General features: G+C 35.5%; 1 protein-coding gene and 1 non-coding gene across 2 annotated transcripts; one reads left to right on the top strand and one right to left on the bottom strand.

The window, feature by feature from the left end:
• Positions 1-11,071: 11,071 nt before the first annotated feature.
• LOC144999252 (small nucleolar RNA R71) lies at positions 11,072-11,174 on the bottom strand. The gene has a single exon (XR_013660769.1). It is a non-coding gene; the product is annotated as a small nucleolar RNA R71 (small nucleolar RNA).
• A 4,312-nt stretch (positions 11,175-15,486) lies between these two features.
• Positions 15,487-15,909, top strand: LOC145045983 (uncharacterized). Its single transcript, XM_078994272.1, has 2 exons — positions 15,487-15,678; positions 15,757-15,909. Exons 1-2 carry the CDS (start codon positions 15,487-15,489, stop codon positions 15,907-15,909), a joined length of 345 nt encoding a protein of 114 aa, XP_078850398.1.
• The last annotated feature ends 9,622 nt before the right edge of the window (positions 15,910-25,531 follow it).

The following is a 25,531-nucleotide window of genomic DNA, read 5'->3' as shown; positions in this document are numbered from 1 at the left end:
GTGCTTAAAGGAGAAGTAACTGCATCAAGGAGTCTAGGAAGAAAAGCAAGATCATCATCTTCTTAGGAAGCTCCAGAAGGTAAAAAGTTGCTACATTTATGCTTGGTTTGCTTAGATCCCTTCTTGGTAGCTTTATGATGTTCTTTTGTCCCAAAATTCCCATTCTTGTGCATGCTTTGTGTTAGACATTTTGGGTTGTCCTTTCAGACCCTAGGAAGCGTTTTAAGCCATAAAAATGATGTCCCTTTAGCAAGTTTGGCTCCATGCTTCTTATTGAAGGTCTTAATGGACTAAGACCATGTATTAAGGACTTTTTGGAATTCTAAAGTCATGAAGTTGGAGAATTTTTGACTCTAAGGTGCATTTGGACCATGAATCTAAAGTTCGCACTTATGTGCTTAAGCCATTAAGAACTTATTGAAGTTTGAACTATGCGAGGGTACGCCCTGCGTACTCTGTCAACCACCGCGCGTACGCCTTCTGTTGGATTTTAGATTTTAGGCTTCGAGTTTTGGTTCACCTTTTGGGCTTGAATGCTTGGGCCCATATTGGTATACCTGAGTATGAGTGTTTTAGGCTAAGTGAAGAGTTGGACGTTAGGATAAGGCCCAATAAGGAGTTTGGGACCAATTTGGAAAATTTGGTTAATCATGGGCCTTGTATAATTTTGGGCTTTTGAATAAAGAATTGGGACTGGGTCTTGGTCCAATTATGGATAGGGTAAAGTGCAATTTACTCAAAGTTTGGGTCATTAGGTCAGGATTTTAGTGGGCTAGCAGCCGGAGGTTTTCTGTGTAATTCGTCACTGTGAGGTGACTATTCCTCACTATACTTTTGGGTTGAAGGCACCAAGGCTAGCCCCTTTTGGATGGTTATCCTGTTTATTGCATGATTGAGAGTTATATTGATATATTAGATATGTATCATTGTAGATAGGATGATGCTATGCTTAGTGATATGTAAGATCAATCTATTTCTTATTGGCTGGTTAATTGAATGATTACCGATTATATATATATATATATATATATATATATATATATATATATATATATATATATATATATATATATATATGTCGACACGGGTATGAATGGTTGGGTTGAGGCGGACCTGCTTTGTGCAGAAGACCAACAGACCCAGTACGTCCTAGATAGACTAAAGGCCAGTGGGGGCGTACCAGTTAGCCCGAAGGCGCGGAGAATGTTCCAGATAGGAAGAACGCTCGAAGTGGTGTACCAGTTATGCTGAAGGTTCTGTGAGCTTGCCAGATAGACAGTAGGCCGATGGGGCATCCCAGTCAAACTGAAGGCTTTGTATGCATGTTCTTTATTGTATTATTTTGGTTTTATGATGTGTTGGTACTTTGGGTGAAACTCACTAAGAATTGGGATTACAGTTTTGGATTATATTTTAGGTACCTCAGAGGATTGCGGAAAGGGGAAGGCGTGATCGTGCACCTCCCCATGTTTTGTTTTGGGATTTTAGGAAAAACTCTGATGACAAACATGTTTTGAAAACTATTATGTAAACAATTATGTTTTTTGTTTGGTTTAGAAAAGTTTATATTTTTATGAAATTTTATGAATGTTACAACCCATTTGATTTGTTAAACAAATTTTTTGAACAGTAGATAATTATTAAATTATAAAACAATTAAAAAGGACAATAGAGTGTTTTTAGGTCTTGAAGGGTCCAAACGTTCAATCAAAATAGGGAAATTAAGTAATTTAACCCTTATAAACAACCATTTTAAAACAATTAAAAGGGAAAATAGAGTCTTTTTAGGTCCTGTAGGGTAAATAGGGAAATTGAGTAATCGAAGCCTTATAAACATCCATTTTAATAAAAATAACAAAAAATATATTTTTCTTTTGGAAAAATGACCACTTGAACCGAAATACGATATTCCGAAGCACGAAGTTTTGTTCAAAAGGTATGATCTGGAATACAATATCCCAAAGAATTCATGATTTTGTATTAGAGTGGGTGTCAGTTGGTGGGGATGACGTCTGGAATCTGACATGTTGTACCTTCTAGAATGAAAACGGGTCTTCCGGTTCTGGAGTGGTATTCCGAATAGCTAGAATTAGAGTTTTTCTAAAAAAATTTCTTCCAAATATGCAATACATTTGTGTTTTTAATATATTTGTGTGTTTGATACATTCTATAAATGTTCCAGAATGAATACGTATACGGATTATTTTTCCCGAGTCAAGTTTCTAGTCGACCGAAATGGCAGCGTATCGACAGATGTATGTAGTATCTTGCTCTAGATTACACATGGTTTGGTGTAGATATAAGAAATGATATCAACTAGATTAGGTTAGTTATGTTGGAAGCATCCAAGTCCAGGTTACATACTAATCAAAGTAATTTATATTTTCAATGTCCTTGATCAAGTATAGTTACTTAGATTCTTGACGATAGTGATGATAGATACTTTCTTGGTTTTGTTACTACCATGCCACCTAACACAGTACAATTGTTTGTTGTTAATAATGCTATAGAAAGTGGTAATAATCGATTTCCCGTGGAAAATCATTCTGTAAATGGTTCGTCTGGTGCTAGAAGTAACCAAATTTGTAATTTATTATCTATAACAACCAACCATGTTCCTTCTTAAAATCATTCGGTAAGGTTATTGTTCACGTTGACCTTACTGTTGATCTTGATGAATCTGCAAATGATGAGGCAAAACTAATGATGTTGGTTGATGATGGTAATATAATTCCACATGGAGAGCCAGTTGAACATTTTTCAGATTTACACTGAATTTAATGGGGATGAACATGACGATGGAGAAGAGGAAACCGATCCCTTACAACCCCGAAAATTAAAACTGGAAAAGTTTGCTTTTTATTTTTTCGATTCTGAAGAAACACAAACCAACCATTGTTTGTATTACTGATGGCCATTAGGGAAAGGTAGAGACACCTTTGGTGATGACCATAGAATTTTGGCTAACCATCCGCGAGGCTCGTGCAACACCAGATCTGGTTACTAGTAGGTGACTTTATCATATCTCTTACTGCTTTCTTTATTCTTGCTCAATATATATATATATATATATATATATATATATATATATATATATATATATATATATATATATGATCTTATATAAGGACCTTTTTCCTAAATGGTATGCTTGCGCATGTGTTGTTTGATTCGAGTGCTATCCGATCCTTTTTATCTCTTATGCTCAACAAGAAGTTAATTGATGCTCATGGGATTCTGGATTATCTATTGGACGTCAATATTGGTAATGATAATTCTATGAGTGCTTCAAGGATTCATAGGGGGTGTATCTTGAATCTGTTCCACCAGAGATATGCTATTGATTTGGTGTCGATTCCTCCACGAGGGTCGAAGATTATGATAGCCATGGACTGGTTAGGTCCCAATGGGGTCATGATTGACTGTGAGTGCCAAATAGTGATATTTTGAACCCCAATTGGGGGATTAATGGTTATTCCCAGTGAGGGAGGTTCGCATGGGCCAACACTCTATTCAGCTGCGAGGGCCAAGAGAATTCTACAGCAGGGTTTTATGCGTTCCTGGCTTATGTGGCATATCCTCAAGTTAAGGGCTCCATGGCATTGAGTGAGGTGCCCATTTTTCGGGATTGACCTAGTTCTTGATGCAACTCCAATAGCCAATGCACCACATTTCTTAGCAGTATTGAAGCTGCAGGAATTATCTATGTAGCTTCAAGAGCTGCTAGACAAGGGATTTATTTGACCGAGTAGCTCGCCTTGGGGAGCATCAATCCTGTTCATGAAGAAAAAGGAAGGCTCACACAAGATGTGTATCGACTACCGGGAGATGAATAAGCTAATGGCGAAAGACATTACCCACTCCTGAGGATCGATGAGTTATTGGACCAGCATCAGGGTGCGTATTGGTTTTCCAAGATTGATTTACGATCATGCTACCATTAGATGACAGTCATGGATGCTGATGTGCAAAAGATGGTCTTCATGATTCTTTATGGTCATTACAAGTTTGTGTTGATTCCATTCGGCGTCACCAATGCACCGGTAAAATTCATGGGTCTCATGAACAAAGTTTGCAGGCTGATGGTGGTTCGGTCGGTGATAGTGTTCCTAGATGATATTCTGGTCTACTATAATACCAAGGAGAAGCATAAGGACCACTAGTAGGAGGTGTTAGAGACCCCGAGAAGAGAAAGGTTGTATGCCAAATTCTCCAAATATGAATTATAGTTGCCCGAGGTATAATTCTTAGGGCACATCGTCAACCAAGAAGGTTTCTTGGTCCATCCAGCCAAGACCGAGGTCATTATGCGATAGGAAATTTTGAGGACTCTATCTAAGATTTGGAGCTTACTAGGTCTCGCAGGGTACTACCAGAGAGTATTCCATGAGTTCTCCAAAATTATAGTACCATTGACCCGCTTGACGAAGAAGAATGTCACTTTCCGATGCGGGGCAGATCAACAGTTGGATTTTGAGACGTTGAGACAAAGATTGTGCAAGGCCTTGATTCTCGTGCTCCGTACGGTATGGATGATTTTGTGGTTTACTGTTACACCACTATACCAGGTTTAGGATTTTTTCTTATGCATGGTGGTCACGTAATTGTTTACGCTTCGAGACAACTGAAGTTTCATGAGACAAACTACCCTACACATGACTTGGAGCCGGGGGATATGGTTCCGACCCTCATGATTTGGAGGTACTATCTGTATGAGGTTAGGTGAACTATTTAGACTGACCACAAGACTTTGAGGTACTTGATGGACCATCTAAATTTAAATATGTGACAATGGAGATGGTTGGATGTGGTAAAGGAATATGATTGAGTGATCCTGTACCACTGTGGGAAGGCCAATATGGTGACAAATGCCTTGATCCATAAGGAAGTGAGTACTCTGATCGAGGATATTTTTCTGAAGATGGTTATTATTTTGCCTTTTTTGGATATTATAGAGAAGGTTCAGGTAGAGGGACTGAAAAGGGAGAATTGGAATGCAAAGTAAATCAAATGTCAGATTTCTTTATTTTTTTAGAGACACTTGGGGGTTGTTCACTCAGTGTGGTAGATTTTGAGTTCTAACTACTGGTGGGGTGAGACAAACAGTTCTAGGTGAGGCTCATAAGTCAAAGTTTTCGATCCATCTGGGGGCAATGAAGATGTATTAGGATCTGAAGCTAAGTCATTGGTAGCCTTATATGAAAAGGGAGATAACAAGGTTTATAGATCGGTTCCTGACTTACAGGAAAGTCAAGGCCGAACATCAAAGACCCCATATCAAGATGAAAACACTACCCACTCCCATTTGGAAATGGGAAGAGATCACCATGGGTTTTATCATAAACCTACCGAGAACGACATGTGGAGTTGATTCTATCTGGGTCACTATTGATAGATTGACCAAGAGTGCGCATTTCATACTGATTGTCGAGAGTATATCCGTTGAGAAGCTAGCTAACATTTATATTCCGAAGGTGGTGGTTCGGCACGAGCTGATAGTTTCAGTATTTTCATATTGGGATGTTCGATTCACCTCCAAGTTTTGGAGTAAGCCTCATTGAGGAGGTGGGTACTAAATTGCAAGCGACCAAGATACCAACTCCAGACCGACAGTCAAAGCAAGCGAACGATTTCAATGCTCGAAGATATGCTATGAGCATACATGTTAGATTTTGTAAGGAGTTGGGATACTTACCTTCCACTGACAAAGTTGTCCTACTAAAACAGTTATCATGCCATTATCGACCAGCCACCTATTGAGATGTTGTATGGGAAGAGATGCAGGGGCCCAGTTCATTGGGGAGAGGTCAGGCATCAGGTCATGGGGAAGAGTTATGCAAACTGGCGACGATCGGACATCAAGTTCCATGTAATGGACTTGGTGCTTTTTAAGGTGTGACTTTGGAAAGGTGTCATTCGAATTCGGAAGTGGGCAAGCTGGGCCCCAAATTATTGGTCCGTTCAGGATTTCCGGCCGGTTGGGCAAGGTTGCAGACCATCTTGATTTTCTTGATGAGCCCAGTCAAATCCATAACACCTTCCACGTCTCTCAGTTACGGAAGTGTGTAGACGATGAGTCGGTGGTGATCCCTTTAGATGATATTCAGGTCGATCATTGCCTGAACTATGTTGAGAGACCGATTATGATTCTTGATAGGAAGACTATGAATCGGTGCAAGAAAGTAGTGAACCTAGTGAAGGTGTGATGACGATACTGGAAAGGCTCAAAATGGACATAGGAGCCTGAGGATGAGATGAGGGAGCATTACATAAACTTGTTTGCAACGGTGAACTTCAAGGACAAAGTTTGATTCAAGTGGGGGGGATTTGTAACACTAGTTTTCTAGGTAATTGTCCTTTATAGCTTCATTTCTTAAAATTTGAAAAAATTGGTCCTTGCGTTGGGTATACAAGTGAGGTACGCCTGGTGTAGGACCTTTAATTGTAGGTTTTTTCACACAAGCCTTTAGGTCCAACAATGACTCTTCGTTGTGCATCTTCTAGAGGTATAAAGCTCTAACCCTTAGCTTATTTTTTTAGATCTTGTTAAAGCTTAGAATTATACACCTTTTTGTCAAAAATCTTGATCCTTATGAGTATGGAATACTCCAAGACCTTTAAGTTGTCCTTCCAGACGTTTTAGGGTGCGTTATGTCATAATAATGCAATCTTGGAGCTTGTTTTTCTTCCGTGCAAGAGTATTGGAGTTTGAAATGGTTGAATGAGTTAGGGCTTTGATTTTGGGCTCCTTGTAGCCATGCACATGCATATAAGGCTGCAACTTTTTTGCCTTAGTCATTTTATTAAGCATGTATCTGAATTTAGACGTGATGTCTTAATGTATTAAGACCATTTAGTGAGAGTTTGGACATCATGGTAGTACATTGGGAGTAATGTCCTCTAAGCTGAGTATAAAAGGTTGATGCCTTGTAATCTCCCCTTCATGAATCAAGCAGTATGTGGGGTGTAAGAGAGAGTACATCGGGCCTATTCTCAGAAAACCTTTTTGGGCCATTTTTGGGCCTTGGGTCTTTAGGGTTCTGGGGTTTACCTAGTTGAGTCATGAATAGGAAGAGCAAAATGGTTTTTTCCCTTAGTTAGACATCAGATGAGTTAGAATTTCGTTTTTGGGTTACTCCTAATTATTAATTAGGGTTATTTTTGGGTTATGTTATTGTCACGAGCCATGTCAACAGCAGCCCAAGTGTGCGATTCAGTCATATTCAATTAGAGGTGAGTCTCCTCACTGTATCCATGGGTCGAAGGCACCAATGTCTGCATATTATTCAGTTATGTAGAACGCTAGCTATTCTGTGACTGGTACATATATGTTTGTATGATCAGATAGAATAAAGCCAAGGGCGGGACCCAGTATTGTATGATCGGGTTGAAATAAGCCCTAGGATGGGGCCTATTTTGGCATGTTCGAGTTGACATAAAACCCAGGGTGGCGCCTATTATTGCATGTTTGGGTTGAAATAAACACAAAGGCGTGGCCCACTGTTGTATGATCGAGTTAAAATAAACCCTAGGGTGGGGCCCATTACGGCATGTTCGGGTTGAAATATATCCCACGGTGGGGCCCCAGGGCTGGGCCCATATTTTTTTATAGGTTCGGAATATACCCCAAGGCTAGGGCAAGTCTATATGTTTGGTATGTGGTATTTTGGGGGAACTCACTAAGCTTTGGGCTACCAGTTTATGTTTATGATTTCATGTACTTCTAGTATAAAAAGGAAGAGCCTGGTGTGATGGTACATCATCCTCCCCTCATGATTTTCACACTTTTTGGATACTATTACTCTAATATTTTGGGTATTGTACACTATTATTAACTTCGACCTATTTGATGATTGAAACTATTAACTTTTAAATGAAAATATTCTTCATGGTTTTTGGATTGTTATAAGTTATGAAGGGCTAATATATTTGGTTTGGGCTAGGAATTAATGAATGGATGGTTTAGGGTTGTTATTAATGTGTTTTGGACATCTCTTGTGTTTGCTTGAGTTTTCGGTCTAGGTAGGTTTTCGGCTAGGATTTGAACGAAAACCTATTTTCGGTCTAATGTGTATTGCTAAAAATTATTGTCAAGTTGTCAGAGGCAAGTTTAGTTGTTCTAGCTGGTTTTCGGTCTATCCAAGTTGTATACGACATTTCATGGTTGAATTCTATGGAAGGTTGGTTGTTTAATCTTCTGCTTCTTCATTTCTATAGCAATTGATTGATCATTAGATAGATCCCACTTATTTGGTACCTAACAATTGGTATCAGAGCACTTCTAGTGTCGATCAATTGTGTTTTCTGTTTTCAGTTCATCAACAAAACCGTGATCTTCATTTTCGGTTCATTGGCAAGTTTGGATTTGCTTTAGTTTGAAGACTGGATCGTTGTTTGCTTTATCAAATTCAAGATTTGCATCAGATTTAAGTTTGTGGTGGAATTCTTATAGTTTTCGGTTGAATTTACACAGACTGAAAACTCATTGTCAATTTTGTTCAGTTCAGATATGTGTATTTGGAAACATTTTTGGAAGTTTTGGTTGTGTGAAAAATAGTAATCGGATCAAATCAACATTTTTACTCGAAAAAAAATCCCTAGTTTTCAGTTTATCTTCAGAAACCAAAAATCCAAACATCTTCAAAAACCGAAAATCCAAGTATCTTCTATAACCGAAAATCCAAGCATCTTCTGTAACCGAAAATCCAAGCATCTTCAAAAACTGAAAATCCAACCATCTTCAGAAACCGAAAACCTTTCATCAACCTTAGGAAATTAAAAACTCATTTAATCCTAGTTTTCGGTCTAACTTTTCTACCGAATATCGGTCTTTGATCAATTTTTGTTTATCCATTTCATTAAAAAAAATTAAAAAAATAATTAAAAAAAAAAAAGACAAATGGATTCTCAACGCATGACAGTACATCAAAAACTTGACACCATCATGGGAAAAACTTCTCGGATTCCCCGACTCTTAAATGCTGAAGGCTTTCCGGAATGGAAATACCGGATTGAGAAGTATATTAAAATGAAAGACATCAAGATTTGGTGCAGTATACTTAGGGGAAGAATTCAAATTACTAATGTAGTGGATGACACAATTGTCAACAAACAGGTTGAAAATTATACGGATGAGGATTTTGAAAAGGTCGAAGAGCAGGAGAAAGCCCTTGCTACGCTTACAATGGCATTATCTTCAGAAATCGCTCAGGGTTTTCGTGAGTATACATTTGTGAAAGCACTTTGGGAAGCATTAATAGAAGTATTTGAGGGTAATGAGGATATGAAGCAGAGTCTTCAGGACATGCTTCGACAAAAGTTCAACACGTTCAACTATGTCCTGGACGAAACTCTTGAGAACCAGCTCCAGAGGTTCATTACTCTCACCACAGAAATGAATTTTGCAGGTGTTTCAGTAACAAGATCAGAAATCAACAAGAAAACAAATCTATGGACGAAACTCTTGAGAACTAGCTCAAGAGGTTCATTACTCCCTTCCAAGATCCTGGGATATGAATGTCTCAGTGATCAAGAAAACAAAAGACTTGAACAGGCTGAGTCTGGCAGAAACTATGGCTATCATCAAGGCTTGTGATCTTGATGACAAGCAGAGGAGGATTAATCATGTAAATTCTTATTCCACTGCAAATCTAGGGATCCAAGCCACAAAAACAAGGCTTTTCAAGCTTCACTGTTGCGCAAGCTCCTCAAGTTACTTTAACTCCACATGTTCCACAGGTTCAACCTTTCAGGACTCATCAATCGATTCAACCTACATCCTATGTTATCCCTTCCATGCAACAAGTTCAAGTTCCTCAACCTCAGATCATTTCTCAACAAGTTAATCATAGTGTTGGTTCTTCTAATGTTGTACCTCCTAAGTTTTAAAATCAATGTCCGCTTCTGAATAATAGTTTCAGTCAAGTCTGGCAAGACCAGTCAAGACTGAATATGAAAATCAACAAAGTACTTCAAGTATTAAATATGAAACTATGAATATGATCAAATTAAAGACAATAAATGAACATAATAAATGTTTGAAAGAATGATTTGAGAAAAAGGTATAAGTGAAGTAAATGTGAAAATATCTATCTTTGGAGAAAACAATCTATCACATGGTTTTGTCATTGAATGCTCCATAAATAGGAGAACAAGTTACATTGTACTAACCAAAAACATACATAGGACCAGATAATAGAGTTACTCATGACACTCTGATTATCTAAGTTGACAAATGAGATTAAGTCCTATGATACGTTACATTAAACTAAATGATAACAGTAATTAATACAGATGGATAAACTGATTCGGAAGCATACACCATCTCGGAACATCAACACTTTAACATTTTCTTTATTCCTGACACCAACTTGACTCCGGATCACAAGTTGACTCTGGAAAACCATTCTCTTTGGAACTGAATAACTTTAGAACATTCAAAAGATAGAGATTCCTAGAGGTTCACTTTTAGGTTCCAACAAATTTATGACCCGAGGATCAAAGACACCAATCATACCACTGTTTGACAATCCTAAGTGAAAAATACATAAGAAGAGGACAACCAAACTTGGAGAATCAAGCAAAAGGACTGTAGAAAGAAAATTTGAAAGTTTGAGAAGACTCCTAAAAAACAAAATCAGGTTACGAGCCTGAAATCGAATCCAAAATAGACAAAGTAAGCAAACCTAAAAGCGAGCCCAAAACCAAGAGAAGACATTGCTGACATGAGAATGGAGGAATTCAAGAGACAGATGCGTGAAGACACACCAAGACTTAGGCAACCCGCAATTCCCAATACAACTAGCTTTAAGTTAAAAGGACACATACTTGCTTAATTGAAAGACACACCATTCCATGGGAAAGACCATGAGGACGCTTACAAACATATTGATGAGGTCAATGATATCGCCGACTACTTCAACATACCAAACATACCACATGAGACGGTTTTACTAAGAATGCTCCCCATTATTGTTAAGGGTGTAGAAAAGGATTGGCAGAAGGAACTCCCACCGGGCACAATTACTACATGGGTGCAAATACGTTAAGTGTTCATCGAACAATTTTTTCCATCATCAAAGGTTTCCAAATTTTGAGCAAAACGTGGGAGAATCTTTGTATGAGGCATGGGAGAGCTGTAAGGGATTGCTTAGAAACTGTCCCCAAAATGATTTAAATATCTAACAAGAAGTAGCAATCATTTATGATGGGATAAACGTAACGACTAGGCAACTCCTTGATTCTCAATGGCGACCCACAAAGAAAGCATTGCGCGTAATCAAGGAACTAATTGAGGAATTCTCCAAACATTCAAGAGAATATCATAACCCTCGACAATATGCAACTAGTGGAATCGTGAAGTCTACTTCAGATGACATGGAGACAGTCTTAGAAATGTTGCATAACATTAAGAGAGGGATGACAAAAATGGATCAAACAATCCATGCAATACAAGCGGGTGTAAAAACTGTAATGAGTCGCATTTAACTAAAGATTGTGATCTTGATTAAAATGGAAAACGAAAGGCCCAAGCTTGAAATTTGAGCGGTGATCGTTATGAAGAAGACTAGACAAATCCCAAAAAGAAGCGTTTACCTTATGATGAGTAAAAGAAACCCAAAGAAGACAAATACGAACAAAAAGGAAGAGACTTCTACCAAAAAGAGGAACCGGCCCCCGAGAAGAAACCCGATTTAGAGGCAATGCTTGCTTGTTTTATTGTCGCATCAGAAAAGAGAGATCATGATACCAAATTAGCACTTAGAAATCAGCAAGCTGTAATAAAGGACATTGAGCAAATAATCAGGAAACTATCAAATAAATTCATCTAAAGATTATCGGGCACACATCCAGGAAACACTGAACAAAACCCAAGAGGAGCTCACATCCAGGCCATTACAACGAGAAGTGGAAAATTGCTACCCGTTTGACTCCTATTACTAAAAATAACCCAAATGATGTGCAGGAAGGGTGAGAAGCAAGTCAAGAAAAAAATCATTGAACAGTCACCAAAACATGGCGGGGATCTAAAAATAAAAATTATGACCCTGTTAAGCCATACCGTCCACTGCTTCCCTTTCGTAGTCGAGGAAAGCAAGATAAAAATGCTGAAGACTACCAGAAGTTCCTAGAGAACATCAAATCCCTTCAAATCAATATCCCATTCATTGACACCTTAGCTCAAATTCCAAAGTACTCAAAGTTCATTAAGGATCTCCTAAAAAACCGAAAGAAGATGGGGGGTGTCTAAAGTAGTACTAAACAAAACATGCTCAGTTGTTAGGTTGAACATGCTAACAAAGAAGAAGGGTCATCCGGGTAATTTAACACTTCCATGCTAATTTGGAAATATGGACACAAGTTACGCTCTAGAAGATTTGGGAGCAGGTGTTAACCTAATTCCTTTTTCATTCTTCAAGAAGCTTGACCTCCCGTAACCAATACCAATTCGCATGGCTATCTACTTAGAAAGCAAAATGGTGACCTTTCCAAGAGGAATTAGTGAAGATATATTAGTTAAAATTGACAAGATTGTTTTTTCCTGTATATTTCATTGTTCTAGATATGGAGGAAGATGATCAAGTGTCAATTATTCTTGGAAGGCCCTTTTTGAGCATCTCCCGACCCTTGGTAAATATAAGGGATTCCAAACTCACTCTTCGAGTTTCAGAAGAAGGTGTAATTTTTGGGGTTTATGGAGAAATAAAACATTCAAGAACAAGTGATGACATGGATTTTTTGGTAGATGTGTTCAATGACATTTTGGAAAAAGAACTTGGGGGATGGAAGGAAAAGGAAACTGATGGTTACATGGTTCTACAAGAAGGAGATTTTGATGTTGAACGTGATTTGCAAGAAACAGAGTAGCTACTTGAACAAAGTGGTTATAATGAACTGAAAAAGTCAATTGAAGATCACGACATGGTAATAACACCACACTGTGGCATTATGATTTTATGTGATTTGACAAAAAAAACTACAACACCACGATGTGGTCTTTGATTAAAAAAAATCGATGTAAACACTTTGCCCAAACATCTAGAGTTTGCATTCTTGGAAGAAAATGAGCAAAAGCCAGTCATCATAGCAGATGATGTTATACAAAAGGAGAAGGAAAGCCTAGTTGGAGTAGTCAAGAAACGAAAGAATGACATCGCATGGAAGATCACGAATACTAAGGGAATTAGCCCCTCGTATTGTTTGCATAAAATTAATTTGGAAGAGAGAGCTAAACAAGTGGTGCAACTCCAAAGAAGATTAAACACAAACACCATAGAAGTAGTCAAGAAATAGGTAGTCAAACTCTTGGATGCCAGAATTATTTACTCAATATTAGATAGTCAATGGGTGAGTTTGGTGCACGTGGTACCTAAGGAAGGAGGCATGATGGTGGTGACAAACAATGAGAACGAGCTTATTCCTACGAGAATGGTAAACGGTTGGCATGAGTGCATTGATTATCACAAGTTCAACGATGCCACTTGCAAAGACCATCTTTCTTTACCCATTATTGATCAAATGCCCGAAAAATTATCTGTTCACCTTTATTACTACTTTCTAGTTGGTTTTTCATGATATTTTCAGATCCCTATTGATCCTCAAGATCAAGAAAAGACCATGTTCACTTGCCCAAGTGGGACCATTGTTTATCGTTGGATGTCATTTGGGTTATAGAACGCACCGACCACATTCCAAAGACGCATGATAGCTATTTTCCATGATATGGTTGAAAAGTTCATGGAAGTCTTCATGGACAATTTTTTTTGTTTTCGGGTCTTCTTTTGATGATTTCTTGTCCAACATCTACTTGATGCTTGCAAGATGTGAAAAGACCAACTTGGTCTTAAGTTGGGAGAAGTCTCATTTCATGGTCAAAGAAGGGATTTTCTTAGGACATAAACTTTCAAAATCAAGGATAGAGTTAGACCACGCAAAAATTTGACACTATAGCTAAATTGCAACCACCAACAAATGTGAAAGGGGTAAGAAGTTTTCTTGGCCATGTGGGATTTTACCGCCGGTTAATAAAAGATTTTTCAAAAAATGTTAGGCCATTAACCCAAGTTCTTTTAAAAGCTGCCACATTCTAATTTTCAAACAAATTTCTTAAAAGAAAAATTAACCAATACCCCGATCATGATCACCCCGAATTGGAACCTCCCATTTAAGCTCATGCGCGATGCTAGTGATTTTGCAGTAGGAACGGTCCTTAGACAAAGGGTTGATAACCATTTTCAACCTATATATTATGCAAGCAAAACACTAAACCCGACCCAAGAAAACTATACTAACAATGATAAAGAAATTTACGCCGTTGTTTACGATTTTGACAAATTCTGCCCTTATTTAGTATTGTCCAAAACAATTGTCATTACTAACCATTCTGCTCTTAGGTATCTATTTGCTAAGCTGGATGCTAAGCCAAGATTGATCTGATGGGTACTACTCTTGCAAGAATTTGACATAGATATTAGGGACAAAAAAGGTATGGAAAATGTAGTGGACGATCACCTCTTAAGACTGGAAAACCTGGGAATGTAAAAATTGGAAGTACAAAAAATTAGAGACGATTTTCCCAAAGAATATCTAATGGTGATGGTAGGGGAGGAGCCCTGGCATGTTGATATAGCCAACTATTAAGTTGTTGACTATTTTCAAAAAGGATTGACTCATAAAAAAAAAAAGAATAAATTATTTTTAGAATTCAAATACTACTTTTGGGATAAACCATATCTCTTTAGAACCTGTGTGGATGGAATAATATGAAGATGCATACTCGAGAAAGAAAGTTCAGAACTTTTGAAGCATTGTCATAACGGACCCATCAGAGGACATCATGGAGCACATTATACAACAAAGAAAGTATTTAATTCAGATTCTATTGGCCCACAATTTTCAAGGACACCACCAAATTTCTTAAAGAATGTGATTCGTCCCAATGATCGGGCAACATTTCTTCCCGAAGCAAGATGCCCCAAAATAGCATCCAAGTCAGTGAAGTATTTGATATTTGGGGTATCGATTTTATGCGACCATTTCTCGCTTCTCAAGGGAATAAATACATACTAGAGGCAGATGACTATGTCTCAAAATGAGCGGAAGCACAAGCCTTACCAACAAAAGATGTTCGTGTGGTAGTAAAATTCTCAAAAAGATTGTTTTCTCGTTTCTGTTACCAAAGGCACTAATAAGTGATCGAGGAACTCACTTTGCAAATGAACAACAAGCCAAAGTGTTGCAAAAATATGATGTACACCATAGATTTGCAACACCCTACCATCCATAAACAAGTGGGCAAACGGAAGTCACAAATCGGGCGTTAAAAAGGATTCTTGAATGATCAGTCGGTAGCAACTAGAAGCAATGGTAAGGAAAACTAGATGATGTGTTGTGGGCATTTTGAACTGCATTTAAAACCCATATTGGTACTACACCTTATACGATGTCTTTGGAAATATTTGTCATTTGCCGGTTGAAATTGAACACATGGAGCATTGGGCTTTGAAGACTTGCAATTTTGAGTTGACCGAATTAAAAACCAATCCTCTAATGCAAATGAATGCCCTAGAAGAATTAAGAAATGAAGCTTATACAAGCTCTTTGATCTTCAACGACAAAACAAGTGAATTGCATGATGTTAGGTTAAGAGGACGTAAGGACTTCCAAGAAAGGCAAAAGGTTCTCCTTTTCAATTCAAGAATGAAGCTTTTTCCCAGGATATTACATAAATGATGGAACAGTCCTTTTATTGTGTAGCAAGTATTTCCACATGGAGATATAGAGTTAATCACAAAAGATGGCACTACTTTCAAAGTTAATGGACATCGGTTGAAACATTATGAAGAGAGGATGCCAAATGAGGAAAGAGAAGGAGAAATTTTGAAATTTGCGGTAGCCGCTACAACGTAGAGCGGGAAGGACTCCGGCTCACGACTCCCTAAAAAAAGCGCTTGCAGGAGGCGACCTATGATTTAGAGTTTGTATTTTTCTTTCCTTTTTTATTTGATTGTTTTTTGTTTTTTTTATCTTTCACTTCTCTTAATTTATTTTCGGATCTTGCTGAGAGGACAAGCATGTAATAATTTTTGGGTGAAAGTTATCATGAAATTTTTTTCAAGAATAAATTATTTTTGTTCACCACAACATGGTGATTTCACATTAAATCAAGAAAGTATTAATCATAGACCACGATGTGGTGACCTGACCACAACGTGGTGCTTTAAAAGCAATAATTTTTTTTTAGGGTTTTTAACCCTAACCACAACGTGGTGAAAGTGAAGTATCATTGGTTGAAGTCTAGTGTATGGGTAGCTTTTGTTTTTTATGTTTTGACTGGCATGGTAGTATACGTTATGTAGTTTGGTCCTTTGTGTTAGAAATATGGTTTAGTGGCACTTGGAAATCTGAGAATCGTGATAATCACTTTCAAATCGAAGTATTTGGGTGGTACTCCCAAATCCTCAATTGGATAAGACTCAGATAAAATCAAAGAGAAAGAAAGAGAGAATGAGATGGTGTAATTTTCGTGAGTACCAGAAAACTGACTAAAATTGTTTATATACATTCCTTGTCTGAAAAACTGTCAAAACTGTCATATAACAGTTTTCTCAACAGTCAAGACTGTTACAAATCCGGGTTTGGTATAAGGATTAATGCAAAGTCAAAACCGGGTCAAATATTCAAAATTTGGATTTTCTGATGCATTTTTTAATACAGCTCGATCCCAGCCAGGGGCTCTGCCCCTTGGACCCCGCCAGGGGCTGCCGCCCCTTGGACCCCGCTCCCAGGGGCGCTGCCCCCGGACCCCCGTTCGTTCAGGGGTTTCGACCTTAAATGACAGTGTACTTTGATACTTGATCAAACTTAAACAAGTGTGTACTCCACACCTTCCTTACTTGTTTAATATTTATCAAGATCATTTTTAGTCAACAAAGTAATCCCATTACACTTAAATAACATTGATGATAACAAATCACCAACACTTTGTTTGTCTGTAACAGCTACTGTATGTTGTATCAATCTAATGCTTCTCCCTTTTTTGTACTTCCTTCTTTGGCAACAACTTATGGTATTGCACTAAAACATTCTCATCCCATAATGGCTTACTTTTTTTTTCTTTCTTTTTGTAATTTAAAAAAGCATGATCGTCGAATCCTTTTTTTTTGTGAGACTTGAACTTAAGGACTCGAACAGTTTAGCATCGGGCCTACTTGTTCGAGCTAAAGAATATTGTGCTTATTTATCATTTTGAAATAATGATTGGATCATATTGTCAAAATCTTCAATCCGAGTAGAGTGACGTTATGCGTCAATCTAAGTAATGTAATATAATAAAATAATATTATCACCCCATAAGGTATGAACCTATGGATGATTATGGCGATGGAATAAAATAATCTAACAATAAGGTGTCAACTTATGGTTCGAGTAGTTTAACAGCGAGCCATAATATGGAGGAATATGGCGATGGGATAAAATGATCGAACCATAAGGTATGAACTTATGGTTTGAGTAATTTAACATTGAGCTATAATGCAGAGGATTATGGCGATGGATCGATCCATAAGGTATGAACTTCTAGTTCACATAATTTAACATTGAGCCATAATGCGGAAGATTATGGCGATGGAATAAAATGATCAAAGCATAAGGTATGAACTTATGGTTCAAGTAATTTAACATCGATCCATAATGTGGAGGAAAATGGCGACGTGATAAAACGATCAAACCATAAGGTATGAACTTATGGTTTGAGTAATTTAACATCGAACCACAATGCGGAGGATTATAGTGATTGAAGAAAATGATCGAACCATAAGGTATAAACCTATGGTTCGATTGATTTAACATCAAACCATAATGCGGAGGATTATAGCGATGGAATAAAATGATCGAATAATAAGCTATGAACCTATGGTTCGAGCTAGTAATTTAACATCGAGCCATAATGTCGAGGATTATGGCGATGGAATAAAATGATCAAACCATAGGGTATGAAACAATAGTTCGAGTAACTTAACATTGAACCATAATGTGCAGGATTAAGGAGATGGAACAAAATGATCGAACCATAAGGTATGAACATATGGTTCGAGTAATTTAACGTCGAACCATAATGTGGAGGATTATGGTGATGGAATAAAATGATCTAACCATAAGGTATGAACCTATGGTTTGAGTAATTTAAAATCGAGCCATAATGTGAAGGATTATGGCAATGGAATAAAATGATCGAACGATAGGGTATGAACCTATAGTTTGAGTAACTTAACATCAAACCATAATTTGTAGGATTATGGCGATGGAATAAAATGACCAAACCATAAGGTTTGAACCTATGGCTCGAGTAATTTAACATCAAGCCATAATGTGGAGGATTATGGAGATGGAATAGAATGATTGGACCATAAGGTACGAACCTATGGTTCGAGTAATTTAACATCGAGCCATAATGTGGAGGATTATGGTGATGGAATAGAATGACCAAACCATAAGGTATGAACCTATGGTTCGAGTAATTTAACATCAAGCCATACTGTGGAGGATTAGGCGATGGAATAGTATGACCAAACCATATGGTATGAATCCATTGTTTGAGTAATTTAACATCGATCCATAATGTGGAGGATTATGGTGATATGATATCGATTTCAACAATAAAGGTTAAAGAACGAAAATATTGTTTTCAAAGTTAATAATCGTTTTACATACAAAAAACGATTCATTCCTAATGCTTGTCTGAGCATGGTTCTTGCTAACACCTTATATTTACTTTTCTAGATGATGGTTTGAGAAGTGGAATCATTGCACATATTCCATGTTCAAGGAAAGTGGATCATTTCCATCGTTGCTACAACGTCTGACCCGTTGAATCTACCCTCAATCACCAAGTATGGCCCCTCCCATTTTGGGCTTAGCTTGCCGATGTGTTCTTGTCAAGTAGCCTCGTTTTTTCAGAGAACCAAGTCGCCGACCCTGAACGCTATTCCTTTGACCCTTGCATTATAGTATCATTCAGTCATGGCTTTATAACTTGCCTAACGTATAGTTGCTTGTCCTCTTTTTTCTTCTAGCAAATCCAGGTTAGTTCGCAGTTTTCCCTTCGTTAGTGCATACACTATTGTTCGATATGCCCAAAGCCCATCGATTTTGCTAAGTGAGTTCATGTTGGTGATGATTTGGGAATTTTAGTTGACATGACATATGAAATCGGCTACAGTCGGTTGGGATGACAAAATAGACAGGTTGATATGTTCTTTAATCCCTTAAAAAACAAGAAATTAAATTAAGGTGTTGAATCAACCAAAACCCAAAATATCATAGGGCTAAAACCCAAATATTATAGGGCTACAGTTACATTTACTTAAAAGTTATTTTAGTTTATATAGATAAATAAATGAAAATTGGAAAAATTAAATTTATTAAATTAATACATAGATTAGTTCGAATAAGTTTGGTGTCATATAACAATTTAAGGCTAAATGGATATTCTAGGTTTTTTATGAAAATAAACAAACAATTAGAAAAACTATGTAGGATACGCAAACCTACATTTTTTGGCTCAATTTTTTTTGAGTAAATTACACGAATGATGCCTATGGTTTAGTGTAATTTCTGTATTCGGTCCATAACTTTTATTTTTAAATTAGAAGGTTCCTATTGTTTGTTTTTGTTACGCGCTTAGTCTCTATGTTACCTAAAAAGACTATTTTATTCTTGATTTTTTAATTTATATTAAATAAACACAACCCAAAACCCACCCCTCACTTTACCATACCTATCTCACCATTTTTTTCTATTAAATTAATAATCTTTTTAGGTAAAATAGGGATAAAATGTGCAAATTACCCCAAACCATAGGGATTATTCATGTAATTTACTCCTTTTTTTTTTTTTTTAAATCTAGTGTATAAATATTTGTTATTCGAATAGATTAATTTACAATATAAGACGTAAGACGGACTTTTGATTTATAATATAATTGGAAATGACTTTTGATTTATAATATATGGAGAAATCATTTATAATTGGAAAATGACTTGCGTTGGCTGTCAATGTAACCGGCCGACCTTGTTGGCGTCGAGTGATATCGTTTTGAAAAAGGAGGGGGTAACTGTGGCCATTTCTCAAATGATGGTGGCCCCCTAGGTGCTATCGTGATATCCAACAGCACATTAATTTACGATATAGACAAAATTGAAAAAATTGTTTTTATGGTTGTAAAAACTTTAAGGTTTTTGTTCAAAATAATTAGATGATCCAATTTTTAATATTTTTAATGGTTTTGGTCCTATACGTTTAAGCAAAAAAAAAAAAAAAAAAGATGATTATGCCCATTGTATTTGTTTTTTTTTATTTTTTTTTTATTTTAATGGTTTTATTAAATATTTAAAAAAAAAAAAAAAAAAAAAACCATATCTCTCTCTTTCAACCTATCTACTGAGAGAGAGAAAAAAAAGAAAAAAAGAGTTAGGTTCAAATGTTTTTATTATCTATTATGTATATGTAGGATTGATTCTGAACCACCTAAACCTAAAACACTTTTATTACTCATTGTCAAGACACTTGTTTTCAGCCTCCGCAATAGGAAAATGTCATCACCACCGCCAGACGCCGCTCAGACACTCGTTTTCATAAGTGAATAACGAATGTACTTTACTAAAAATTTAATGGATTTTTATTCACTTATGAATAATGATAAGTGAAACTATAAAAAAAACAATTAATTTATCTTAAAACTATATTAATATTGTTAGGGTGCAAAGTTATGCATGATTGACTTTATAAATGTTTGACTTTTGTAAAACCCACTTGCATGTAGTTCATTAGTCTTTAGACCCATGTGTTAATGAGAGTAAGAGAGAGACATGTAAACAACTCTATATAATGTGAGTTTGTCCAATTGTAGAGGTGTGTTTGAGAGATATAGTCATAGTGATTAGTGAGTGACATATTTATGAAGCTCTAGACTAGATCTGTTTTTGTACTCATTTACTATGATCAAATATATCTTTTAGCACCCAAATTATCATGTTTAATTGTGCAAACTTTAATTCCGCATGTCAAACCATGTTCTTTGTCACTACAAATATGGATGTCTATTTATAGAAAATAAAAAATTATTAATTTAGATATATTTAAAATTATTTTTTTGATAAAAATAGCTTCTTAAAAATTAAAAAACCAAAAAAAAAACTATATTTTGTATATATTAAGGTAATTATTGGCATAGTTTAAGAAAACATGTTTTGTTGGATAACACATGTGTATTCCTTCCCCATTTCTGCATGTACGATGAAAGTTTTTGCGACAAAAATAAACGAGTGACTGAGAATCATTCCCACATTCTCAACCTTTTTTATTTTTGTAATTGAATATATATATATATATATATATATATATATATATATATATATATATATATATATATATATATATATATATATAGTGAGGCTCAATAGAGTACCATAATTAACAAGGAACCATAGAACCAATCGTGAACATGAGAAATCATAATGAACAATGGCCAACGAAATAAATTTAAATTCGTACATTGGACGTACACCAGATTATACAAAAAAATTCATCTCTTTACAAAAAACTCACTTTTTTTCGTTTTAAATTTATTTAGGCCACATTTTTTTTCGTATAAAAAAATTATAAAAAACCACTTCATTATGTTATTTTTTTTTAATATTTAAGTTTATTTTTATTAAAAAAAACCTCATTATACCAAAAAAATTAATTTTTTGTACTCTATTAATAAACATAAACACCGAGTAAAAAAACCTTGATGAATGTAGATTTACACTGTGAATCTAAATTGTAAATATTTTAATTTTTAACATTTACACTGTGAAAATTTTCGATTAGTTCAGATTCACAATACTTACTATTATGCACACTGTAAATCTGAGAGAGTTCACAATGTAAATCTGAAAAGGTTCACAATGTGAATCTGAACATGTTGAACAGGTTCATAATGTGAATTTCAGTATGAACATGTTGAACATGTTCATACTGAAGTATCAATTTTTTTTTTAACATCAATATAAATTTATGTTTAAATAGTACCAAAAAGTATGAATATTGATATATTTATTAATTTTTTTTTCTATTAAAAAAATAGACCTATTTTTCAACAAATAAATAAAATGAAAAGGGTTTTGTTGAAAAAAAAAATTATATTTTATATATCGATTTCGTCCTCTATGGAAAGAGGACGAAAAATCACGAACAATGGTATATCTGTTTTTTTTTTTTTTTGATAAAAAACATGGCCTAAGAAAATTAAATTACAAAAAAGGAAGTGGGTTTTGTTATAGTCTAGTGCTAGTGTATCCATTGTAACAGTCTACAACCCTTCTTTTTACCATTGATCGCTATAAATTTCGACGCTTTGGATTGCTTCCGTGGTTCCTTTATTATTAATGGTTATGTGTGTGTGTGTGTGTGTGTGTGTGTGTGTGTATATATATATATATATATATATATATATATATGTATGTATATATAGTTAGTTAGTTAGTTAGTTTATTGTGTTTTTTATTAACTATTATGTACCAGAATGCACAGATCTGGATCATCATATGAAATAGAATCAAAGTTGATCATCTAAGAGTCTATGATATTACAATATGGTAACATGTATCATATAATCATATAAATTTCAACATAATGTTTTTTTATCAAATAACCTACATTAAAAAAGAAATTTTCGGATTTTAAGGGATAATAAGATCTCTTACTTTTAAACGTTTGTTTTTTAATTCATTCAAATTTAGTTTTAATAATGATATTAATAATAACTGATTTTATTATGTCATAATGACAAAGTCAACCATAAACCAGTAAAGAAATTTTCGATTTTATTCTTGCAGAATATGGTTATATTCAAGATATTTTCTTATAATTAATATGCTTAAAAAATTGTACAACATTTTTTCAAGAATAATATTTTCTAAAGAATACGAATTTTATTCTTTAAGAATCATTAATTACATTAATTCATAAATAATAAGACTATAAACAATTATTACATTCAATATGAAAAAAAAATATAACTAGTAATGGTTCAAGAATTTCATTTATTCTTAAAGATTAAAACTAAGAATAGTTTATATATATATATATATATATATATATATATATATATATATATATATATATATATATATATATATATATATATATATAACGAAAACACTAATCCATTCTGAAAGAATATTATTCGACAAAGTAACACTTTATACATTGTGACAAAATACATTCTGATAGAATACAGTCTCGTTCTCCATGTTTTCTTTCTTTTCCACATCAATGATAGCCTCTTCAAAACCTAAATCCACAATGAAAACATAATCAACTATAAAATATTAAAAAATCCAATGCAATCTTATAGAATAAATATAAATTCTAATATTAAATAATTTTAATTTATTATGATATAATGTAATCCTCAAATCAGTAGATTAGAAAATAAAGTGTATGAAGAAGTGTGAAGTTGTTCAACGATTTTGATAGAATGTAATCCTTGAATCACCAATTTTTAATCGAAAAAAGACACAAAAAACATAAAATACACCAAATTAAAGAATCTAAATTTATCTAAAAAAAAATAATTAATGGCAAACAAAGATTCTATAATAACAAATATATTTTTTTCTAACAGAATATTACTTAGAATCTAATAGCTATCAAGAAACATATTTATTCTACAAGAATGATACTGTAAAAATTCTCTAAGAATGGTTTTAAATATTCTTAAAGAATTTGTATTATCAAGAGTATGAAATAAATAATCATAATAAAATTAAATCATCATGTTTATGGAATAACTAATCATAAGCAAAATCAAAATAAAGAAAATAAACACTTCATTAGACCAACACCAGACCAGATTAAAAAAAAAAAAACTACATTGGCTAATTTTCAAATTGGTATAAATACTTATCAGTAGACATCATGTTTATGGAATAACTAATGATAAGTGATGAGATTAAACAAACCTTTAATCTATAAAGATCGATTAGATCTTGAACAAGTAAGTAAACAAAGACGATAAAAACACAATAATAAGAACGAGACAAGATTGAATCAAACGTGTCGAATGATTAAACAAAATCCTCAGAAGAGCTCGATTAAGAACATCAACTGTAGAGGATTGGAAGGTTACAAGAAAGATCAAAGAAACCTTTTGTCGTCTAGATGAATCGTTATTTTCAGATCTCTAAAACCTTAACCTAATATGCATGCAAGCGTAAACATATATACAAAACATAAAAGGTTCACGGTTGGACAGGCCCAAACCGGTACACAAAAAGCCTTATGCTTGTCGCCCCTGGTGAACATAACTGTCAGATTGGAAGAATCAATTTGCCCCAACTTCATTTTATGAACATCTCCGGTCTTGGAAGTGGGCTTGACAGTGGGTTTCTTGTTCATCACTTTTGCTATTTCCTGATCCATAGTGGCAAGCTCATGGACGTAGGAAGCCAACATTCTTTTAAGATGAGAAAGAATTGGTTCATACTCTCTCTGGTTGGAGAGAAGAATGTTGTATAGCAAGATCCAATCGTGGGGGTTCAGACTGGGAAGATCTGCCAGAGAAATAAGATGTTTGGTGTTGGCCGTTCCTCTGTTGATTTTGAAATTGACGTTCACAAATTTCCCAGCCTGGGTTGGTTTCAGTACCTTGACTTTAATAATTTTCTGGGCACTCCATGTCAAGTACTGTGGTTGACCGAATTTCAAATAGAAATCGATGAGCTCTCTGTCAACCTTCGGGTTCGGATGAGGGACATTGGCAGTGACATCAAAGCAGTGAAATGTGAAGGCTTTGTGCGTAATGGGCATGTCGAACTGCGAGTCTCTTGAATTTTCACACTCAAAAGATGCAATCGGTTCCAACCAATAAATAGAAGGAAACTCAATCGCTTGAGTGATGAGTGTGTCTCTGTCCCAATCTGGGAACAGAGTCTTTTTAGCTTGAATAGCCTCCTCATCCTCCCTGATTTTCCTTTCTCTGGCCTCGGCCTCACGAGCTATCTTTAACGTTTCATCAAGCTCTTTGTCCCTTTTCTTGCGTTGAAGAGCTTCAGTGATGGTTTCGTCTGATTCTGATTCGCTCTCAACTAGGACTTGTTTACCAGAACCCGAAGCTACATTACCCTTCGGTTCTGTTTTGGACACACCTTCCTCTCCCCCTTGTCTCGGAAGAACAAGCTTCTCCGAGACACCCTTCATTTCACTTAAGAGAGTAATTGCAGGAAGGAGTTTTGCCTGGAGATGCTGACGAATAGTGAGGGTTAGGAAGGGATCATGTGAGTCAAGAACGCCTGTTAACATATTTTTAACATCACCAGCGCAACTTTGAAGAACTGCCCGCTGAGTTTGAAGCAAAGTTATTTCTTATTGTGCCTAGGCCAGTTGGATCTTTTGTAAATCAATAGTTGCCTGGTGTTTTATAAGTTCTTCCTTCAGGGTGCTCTCGGCTGCCAGAGAGGCAAAACGTGAATCCAAAGATTTGAGG

The sequence above is a fragment of the Lactuca saligna genome, chromosome 5 (assembly GCF_052625555.1).
Source record: "Lactuca saligna cultivar CGN05327 chromosome 5, ASM5262555v1, whole genome shotgun sequence".
NCBI classification, from domain to species: Eukaryota; Viridiplantae; Streptophyta; class Magnoliopsida; order Asterales; family Asteraceae; genus Lactuca; species Lactuca saligna.
Note: the sequence above shows the minus strand (reverse complement) of the source record. Positions and strands in the feature narration are given on the sequence as shown.

Bases quoted from the DNA above. Each gene is read 5' to 3' on its own strand.
- LOC145045983 (XM_078994272.1), top strand. From the start codon at position 15,487: ATGGAGCATTGGGCTTTGAAGACTTGCAATTTTGAGTTGACCGAATTA. The intron at 15,679-15,756 runs GTTCTCCTTTTC...TTTATTGTGTAG, and splicing joins ACTTCCAAGAAAGGCAAAAG to CAAGTATTTCCACATGGAGA.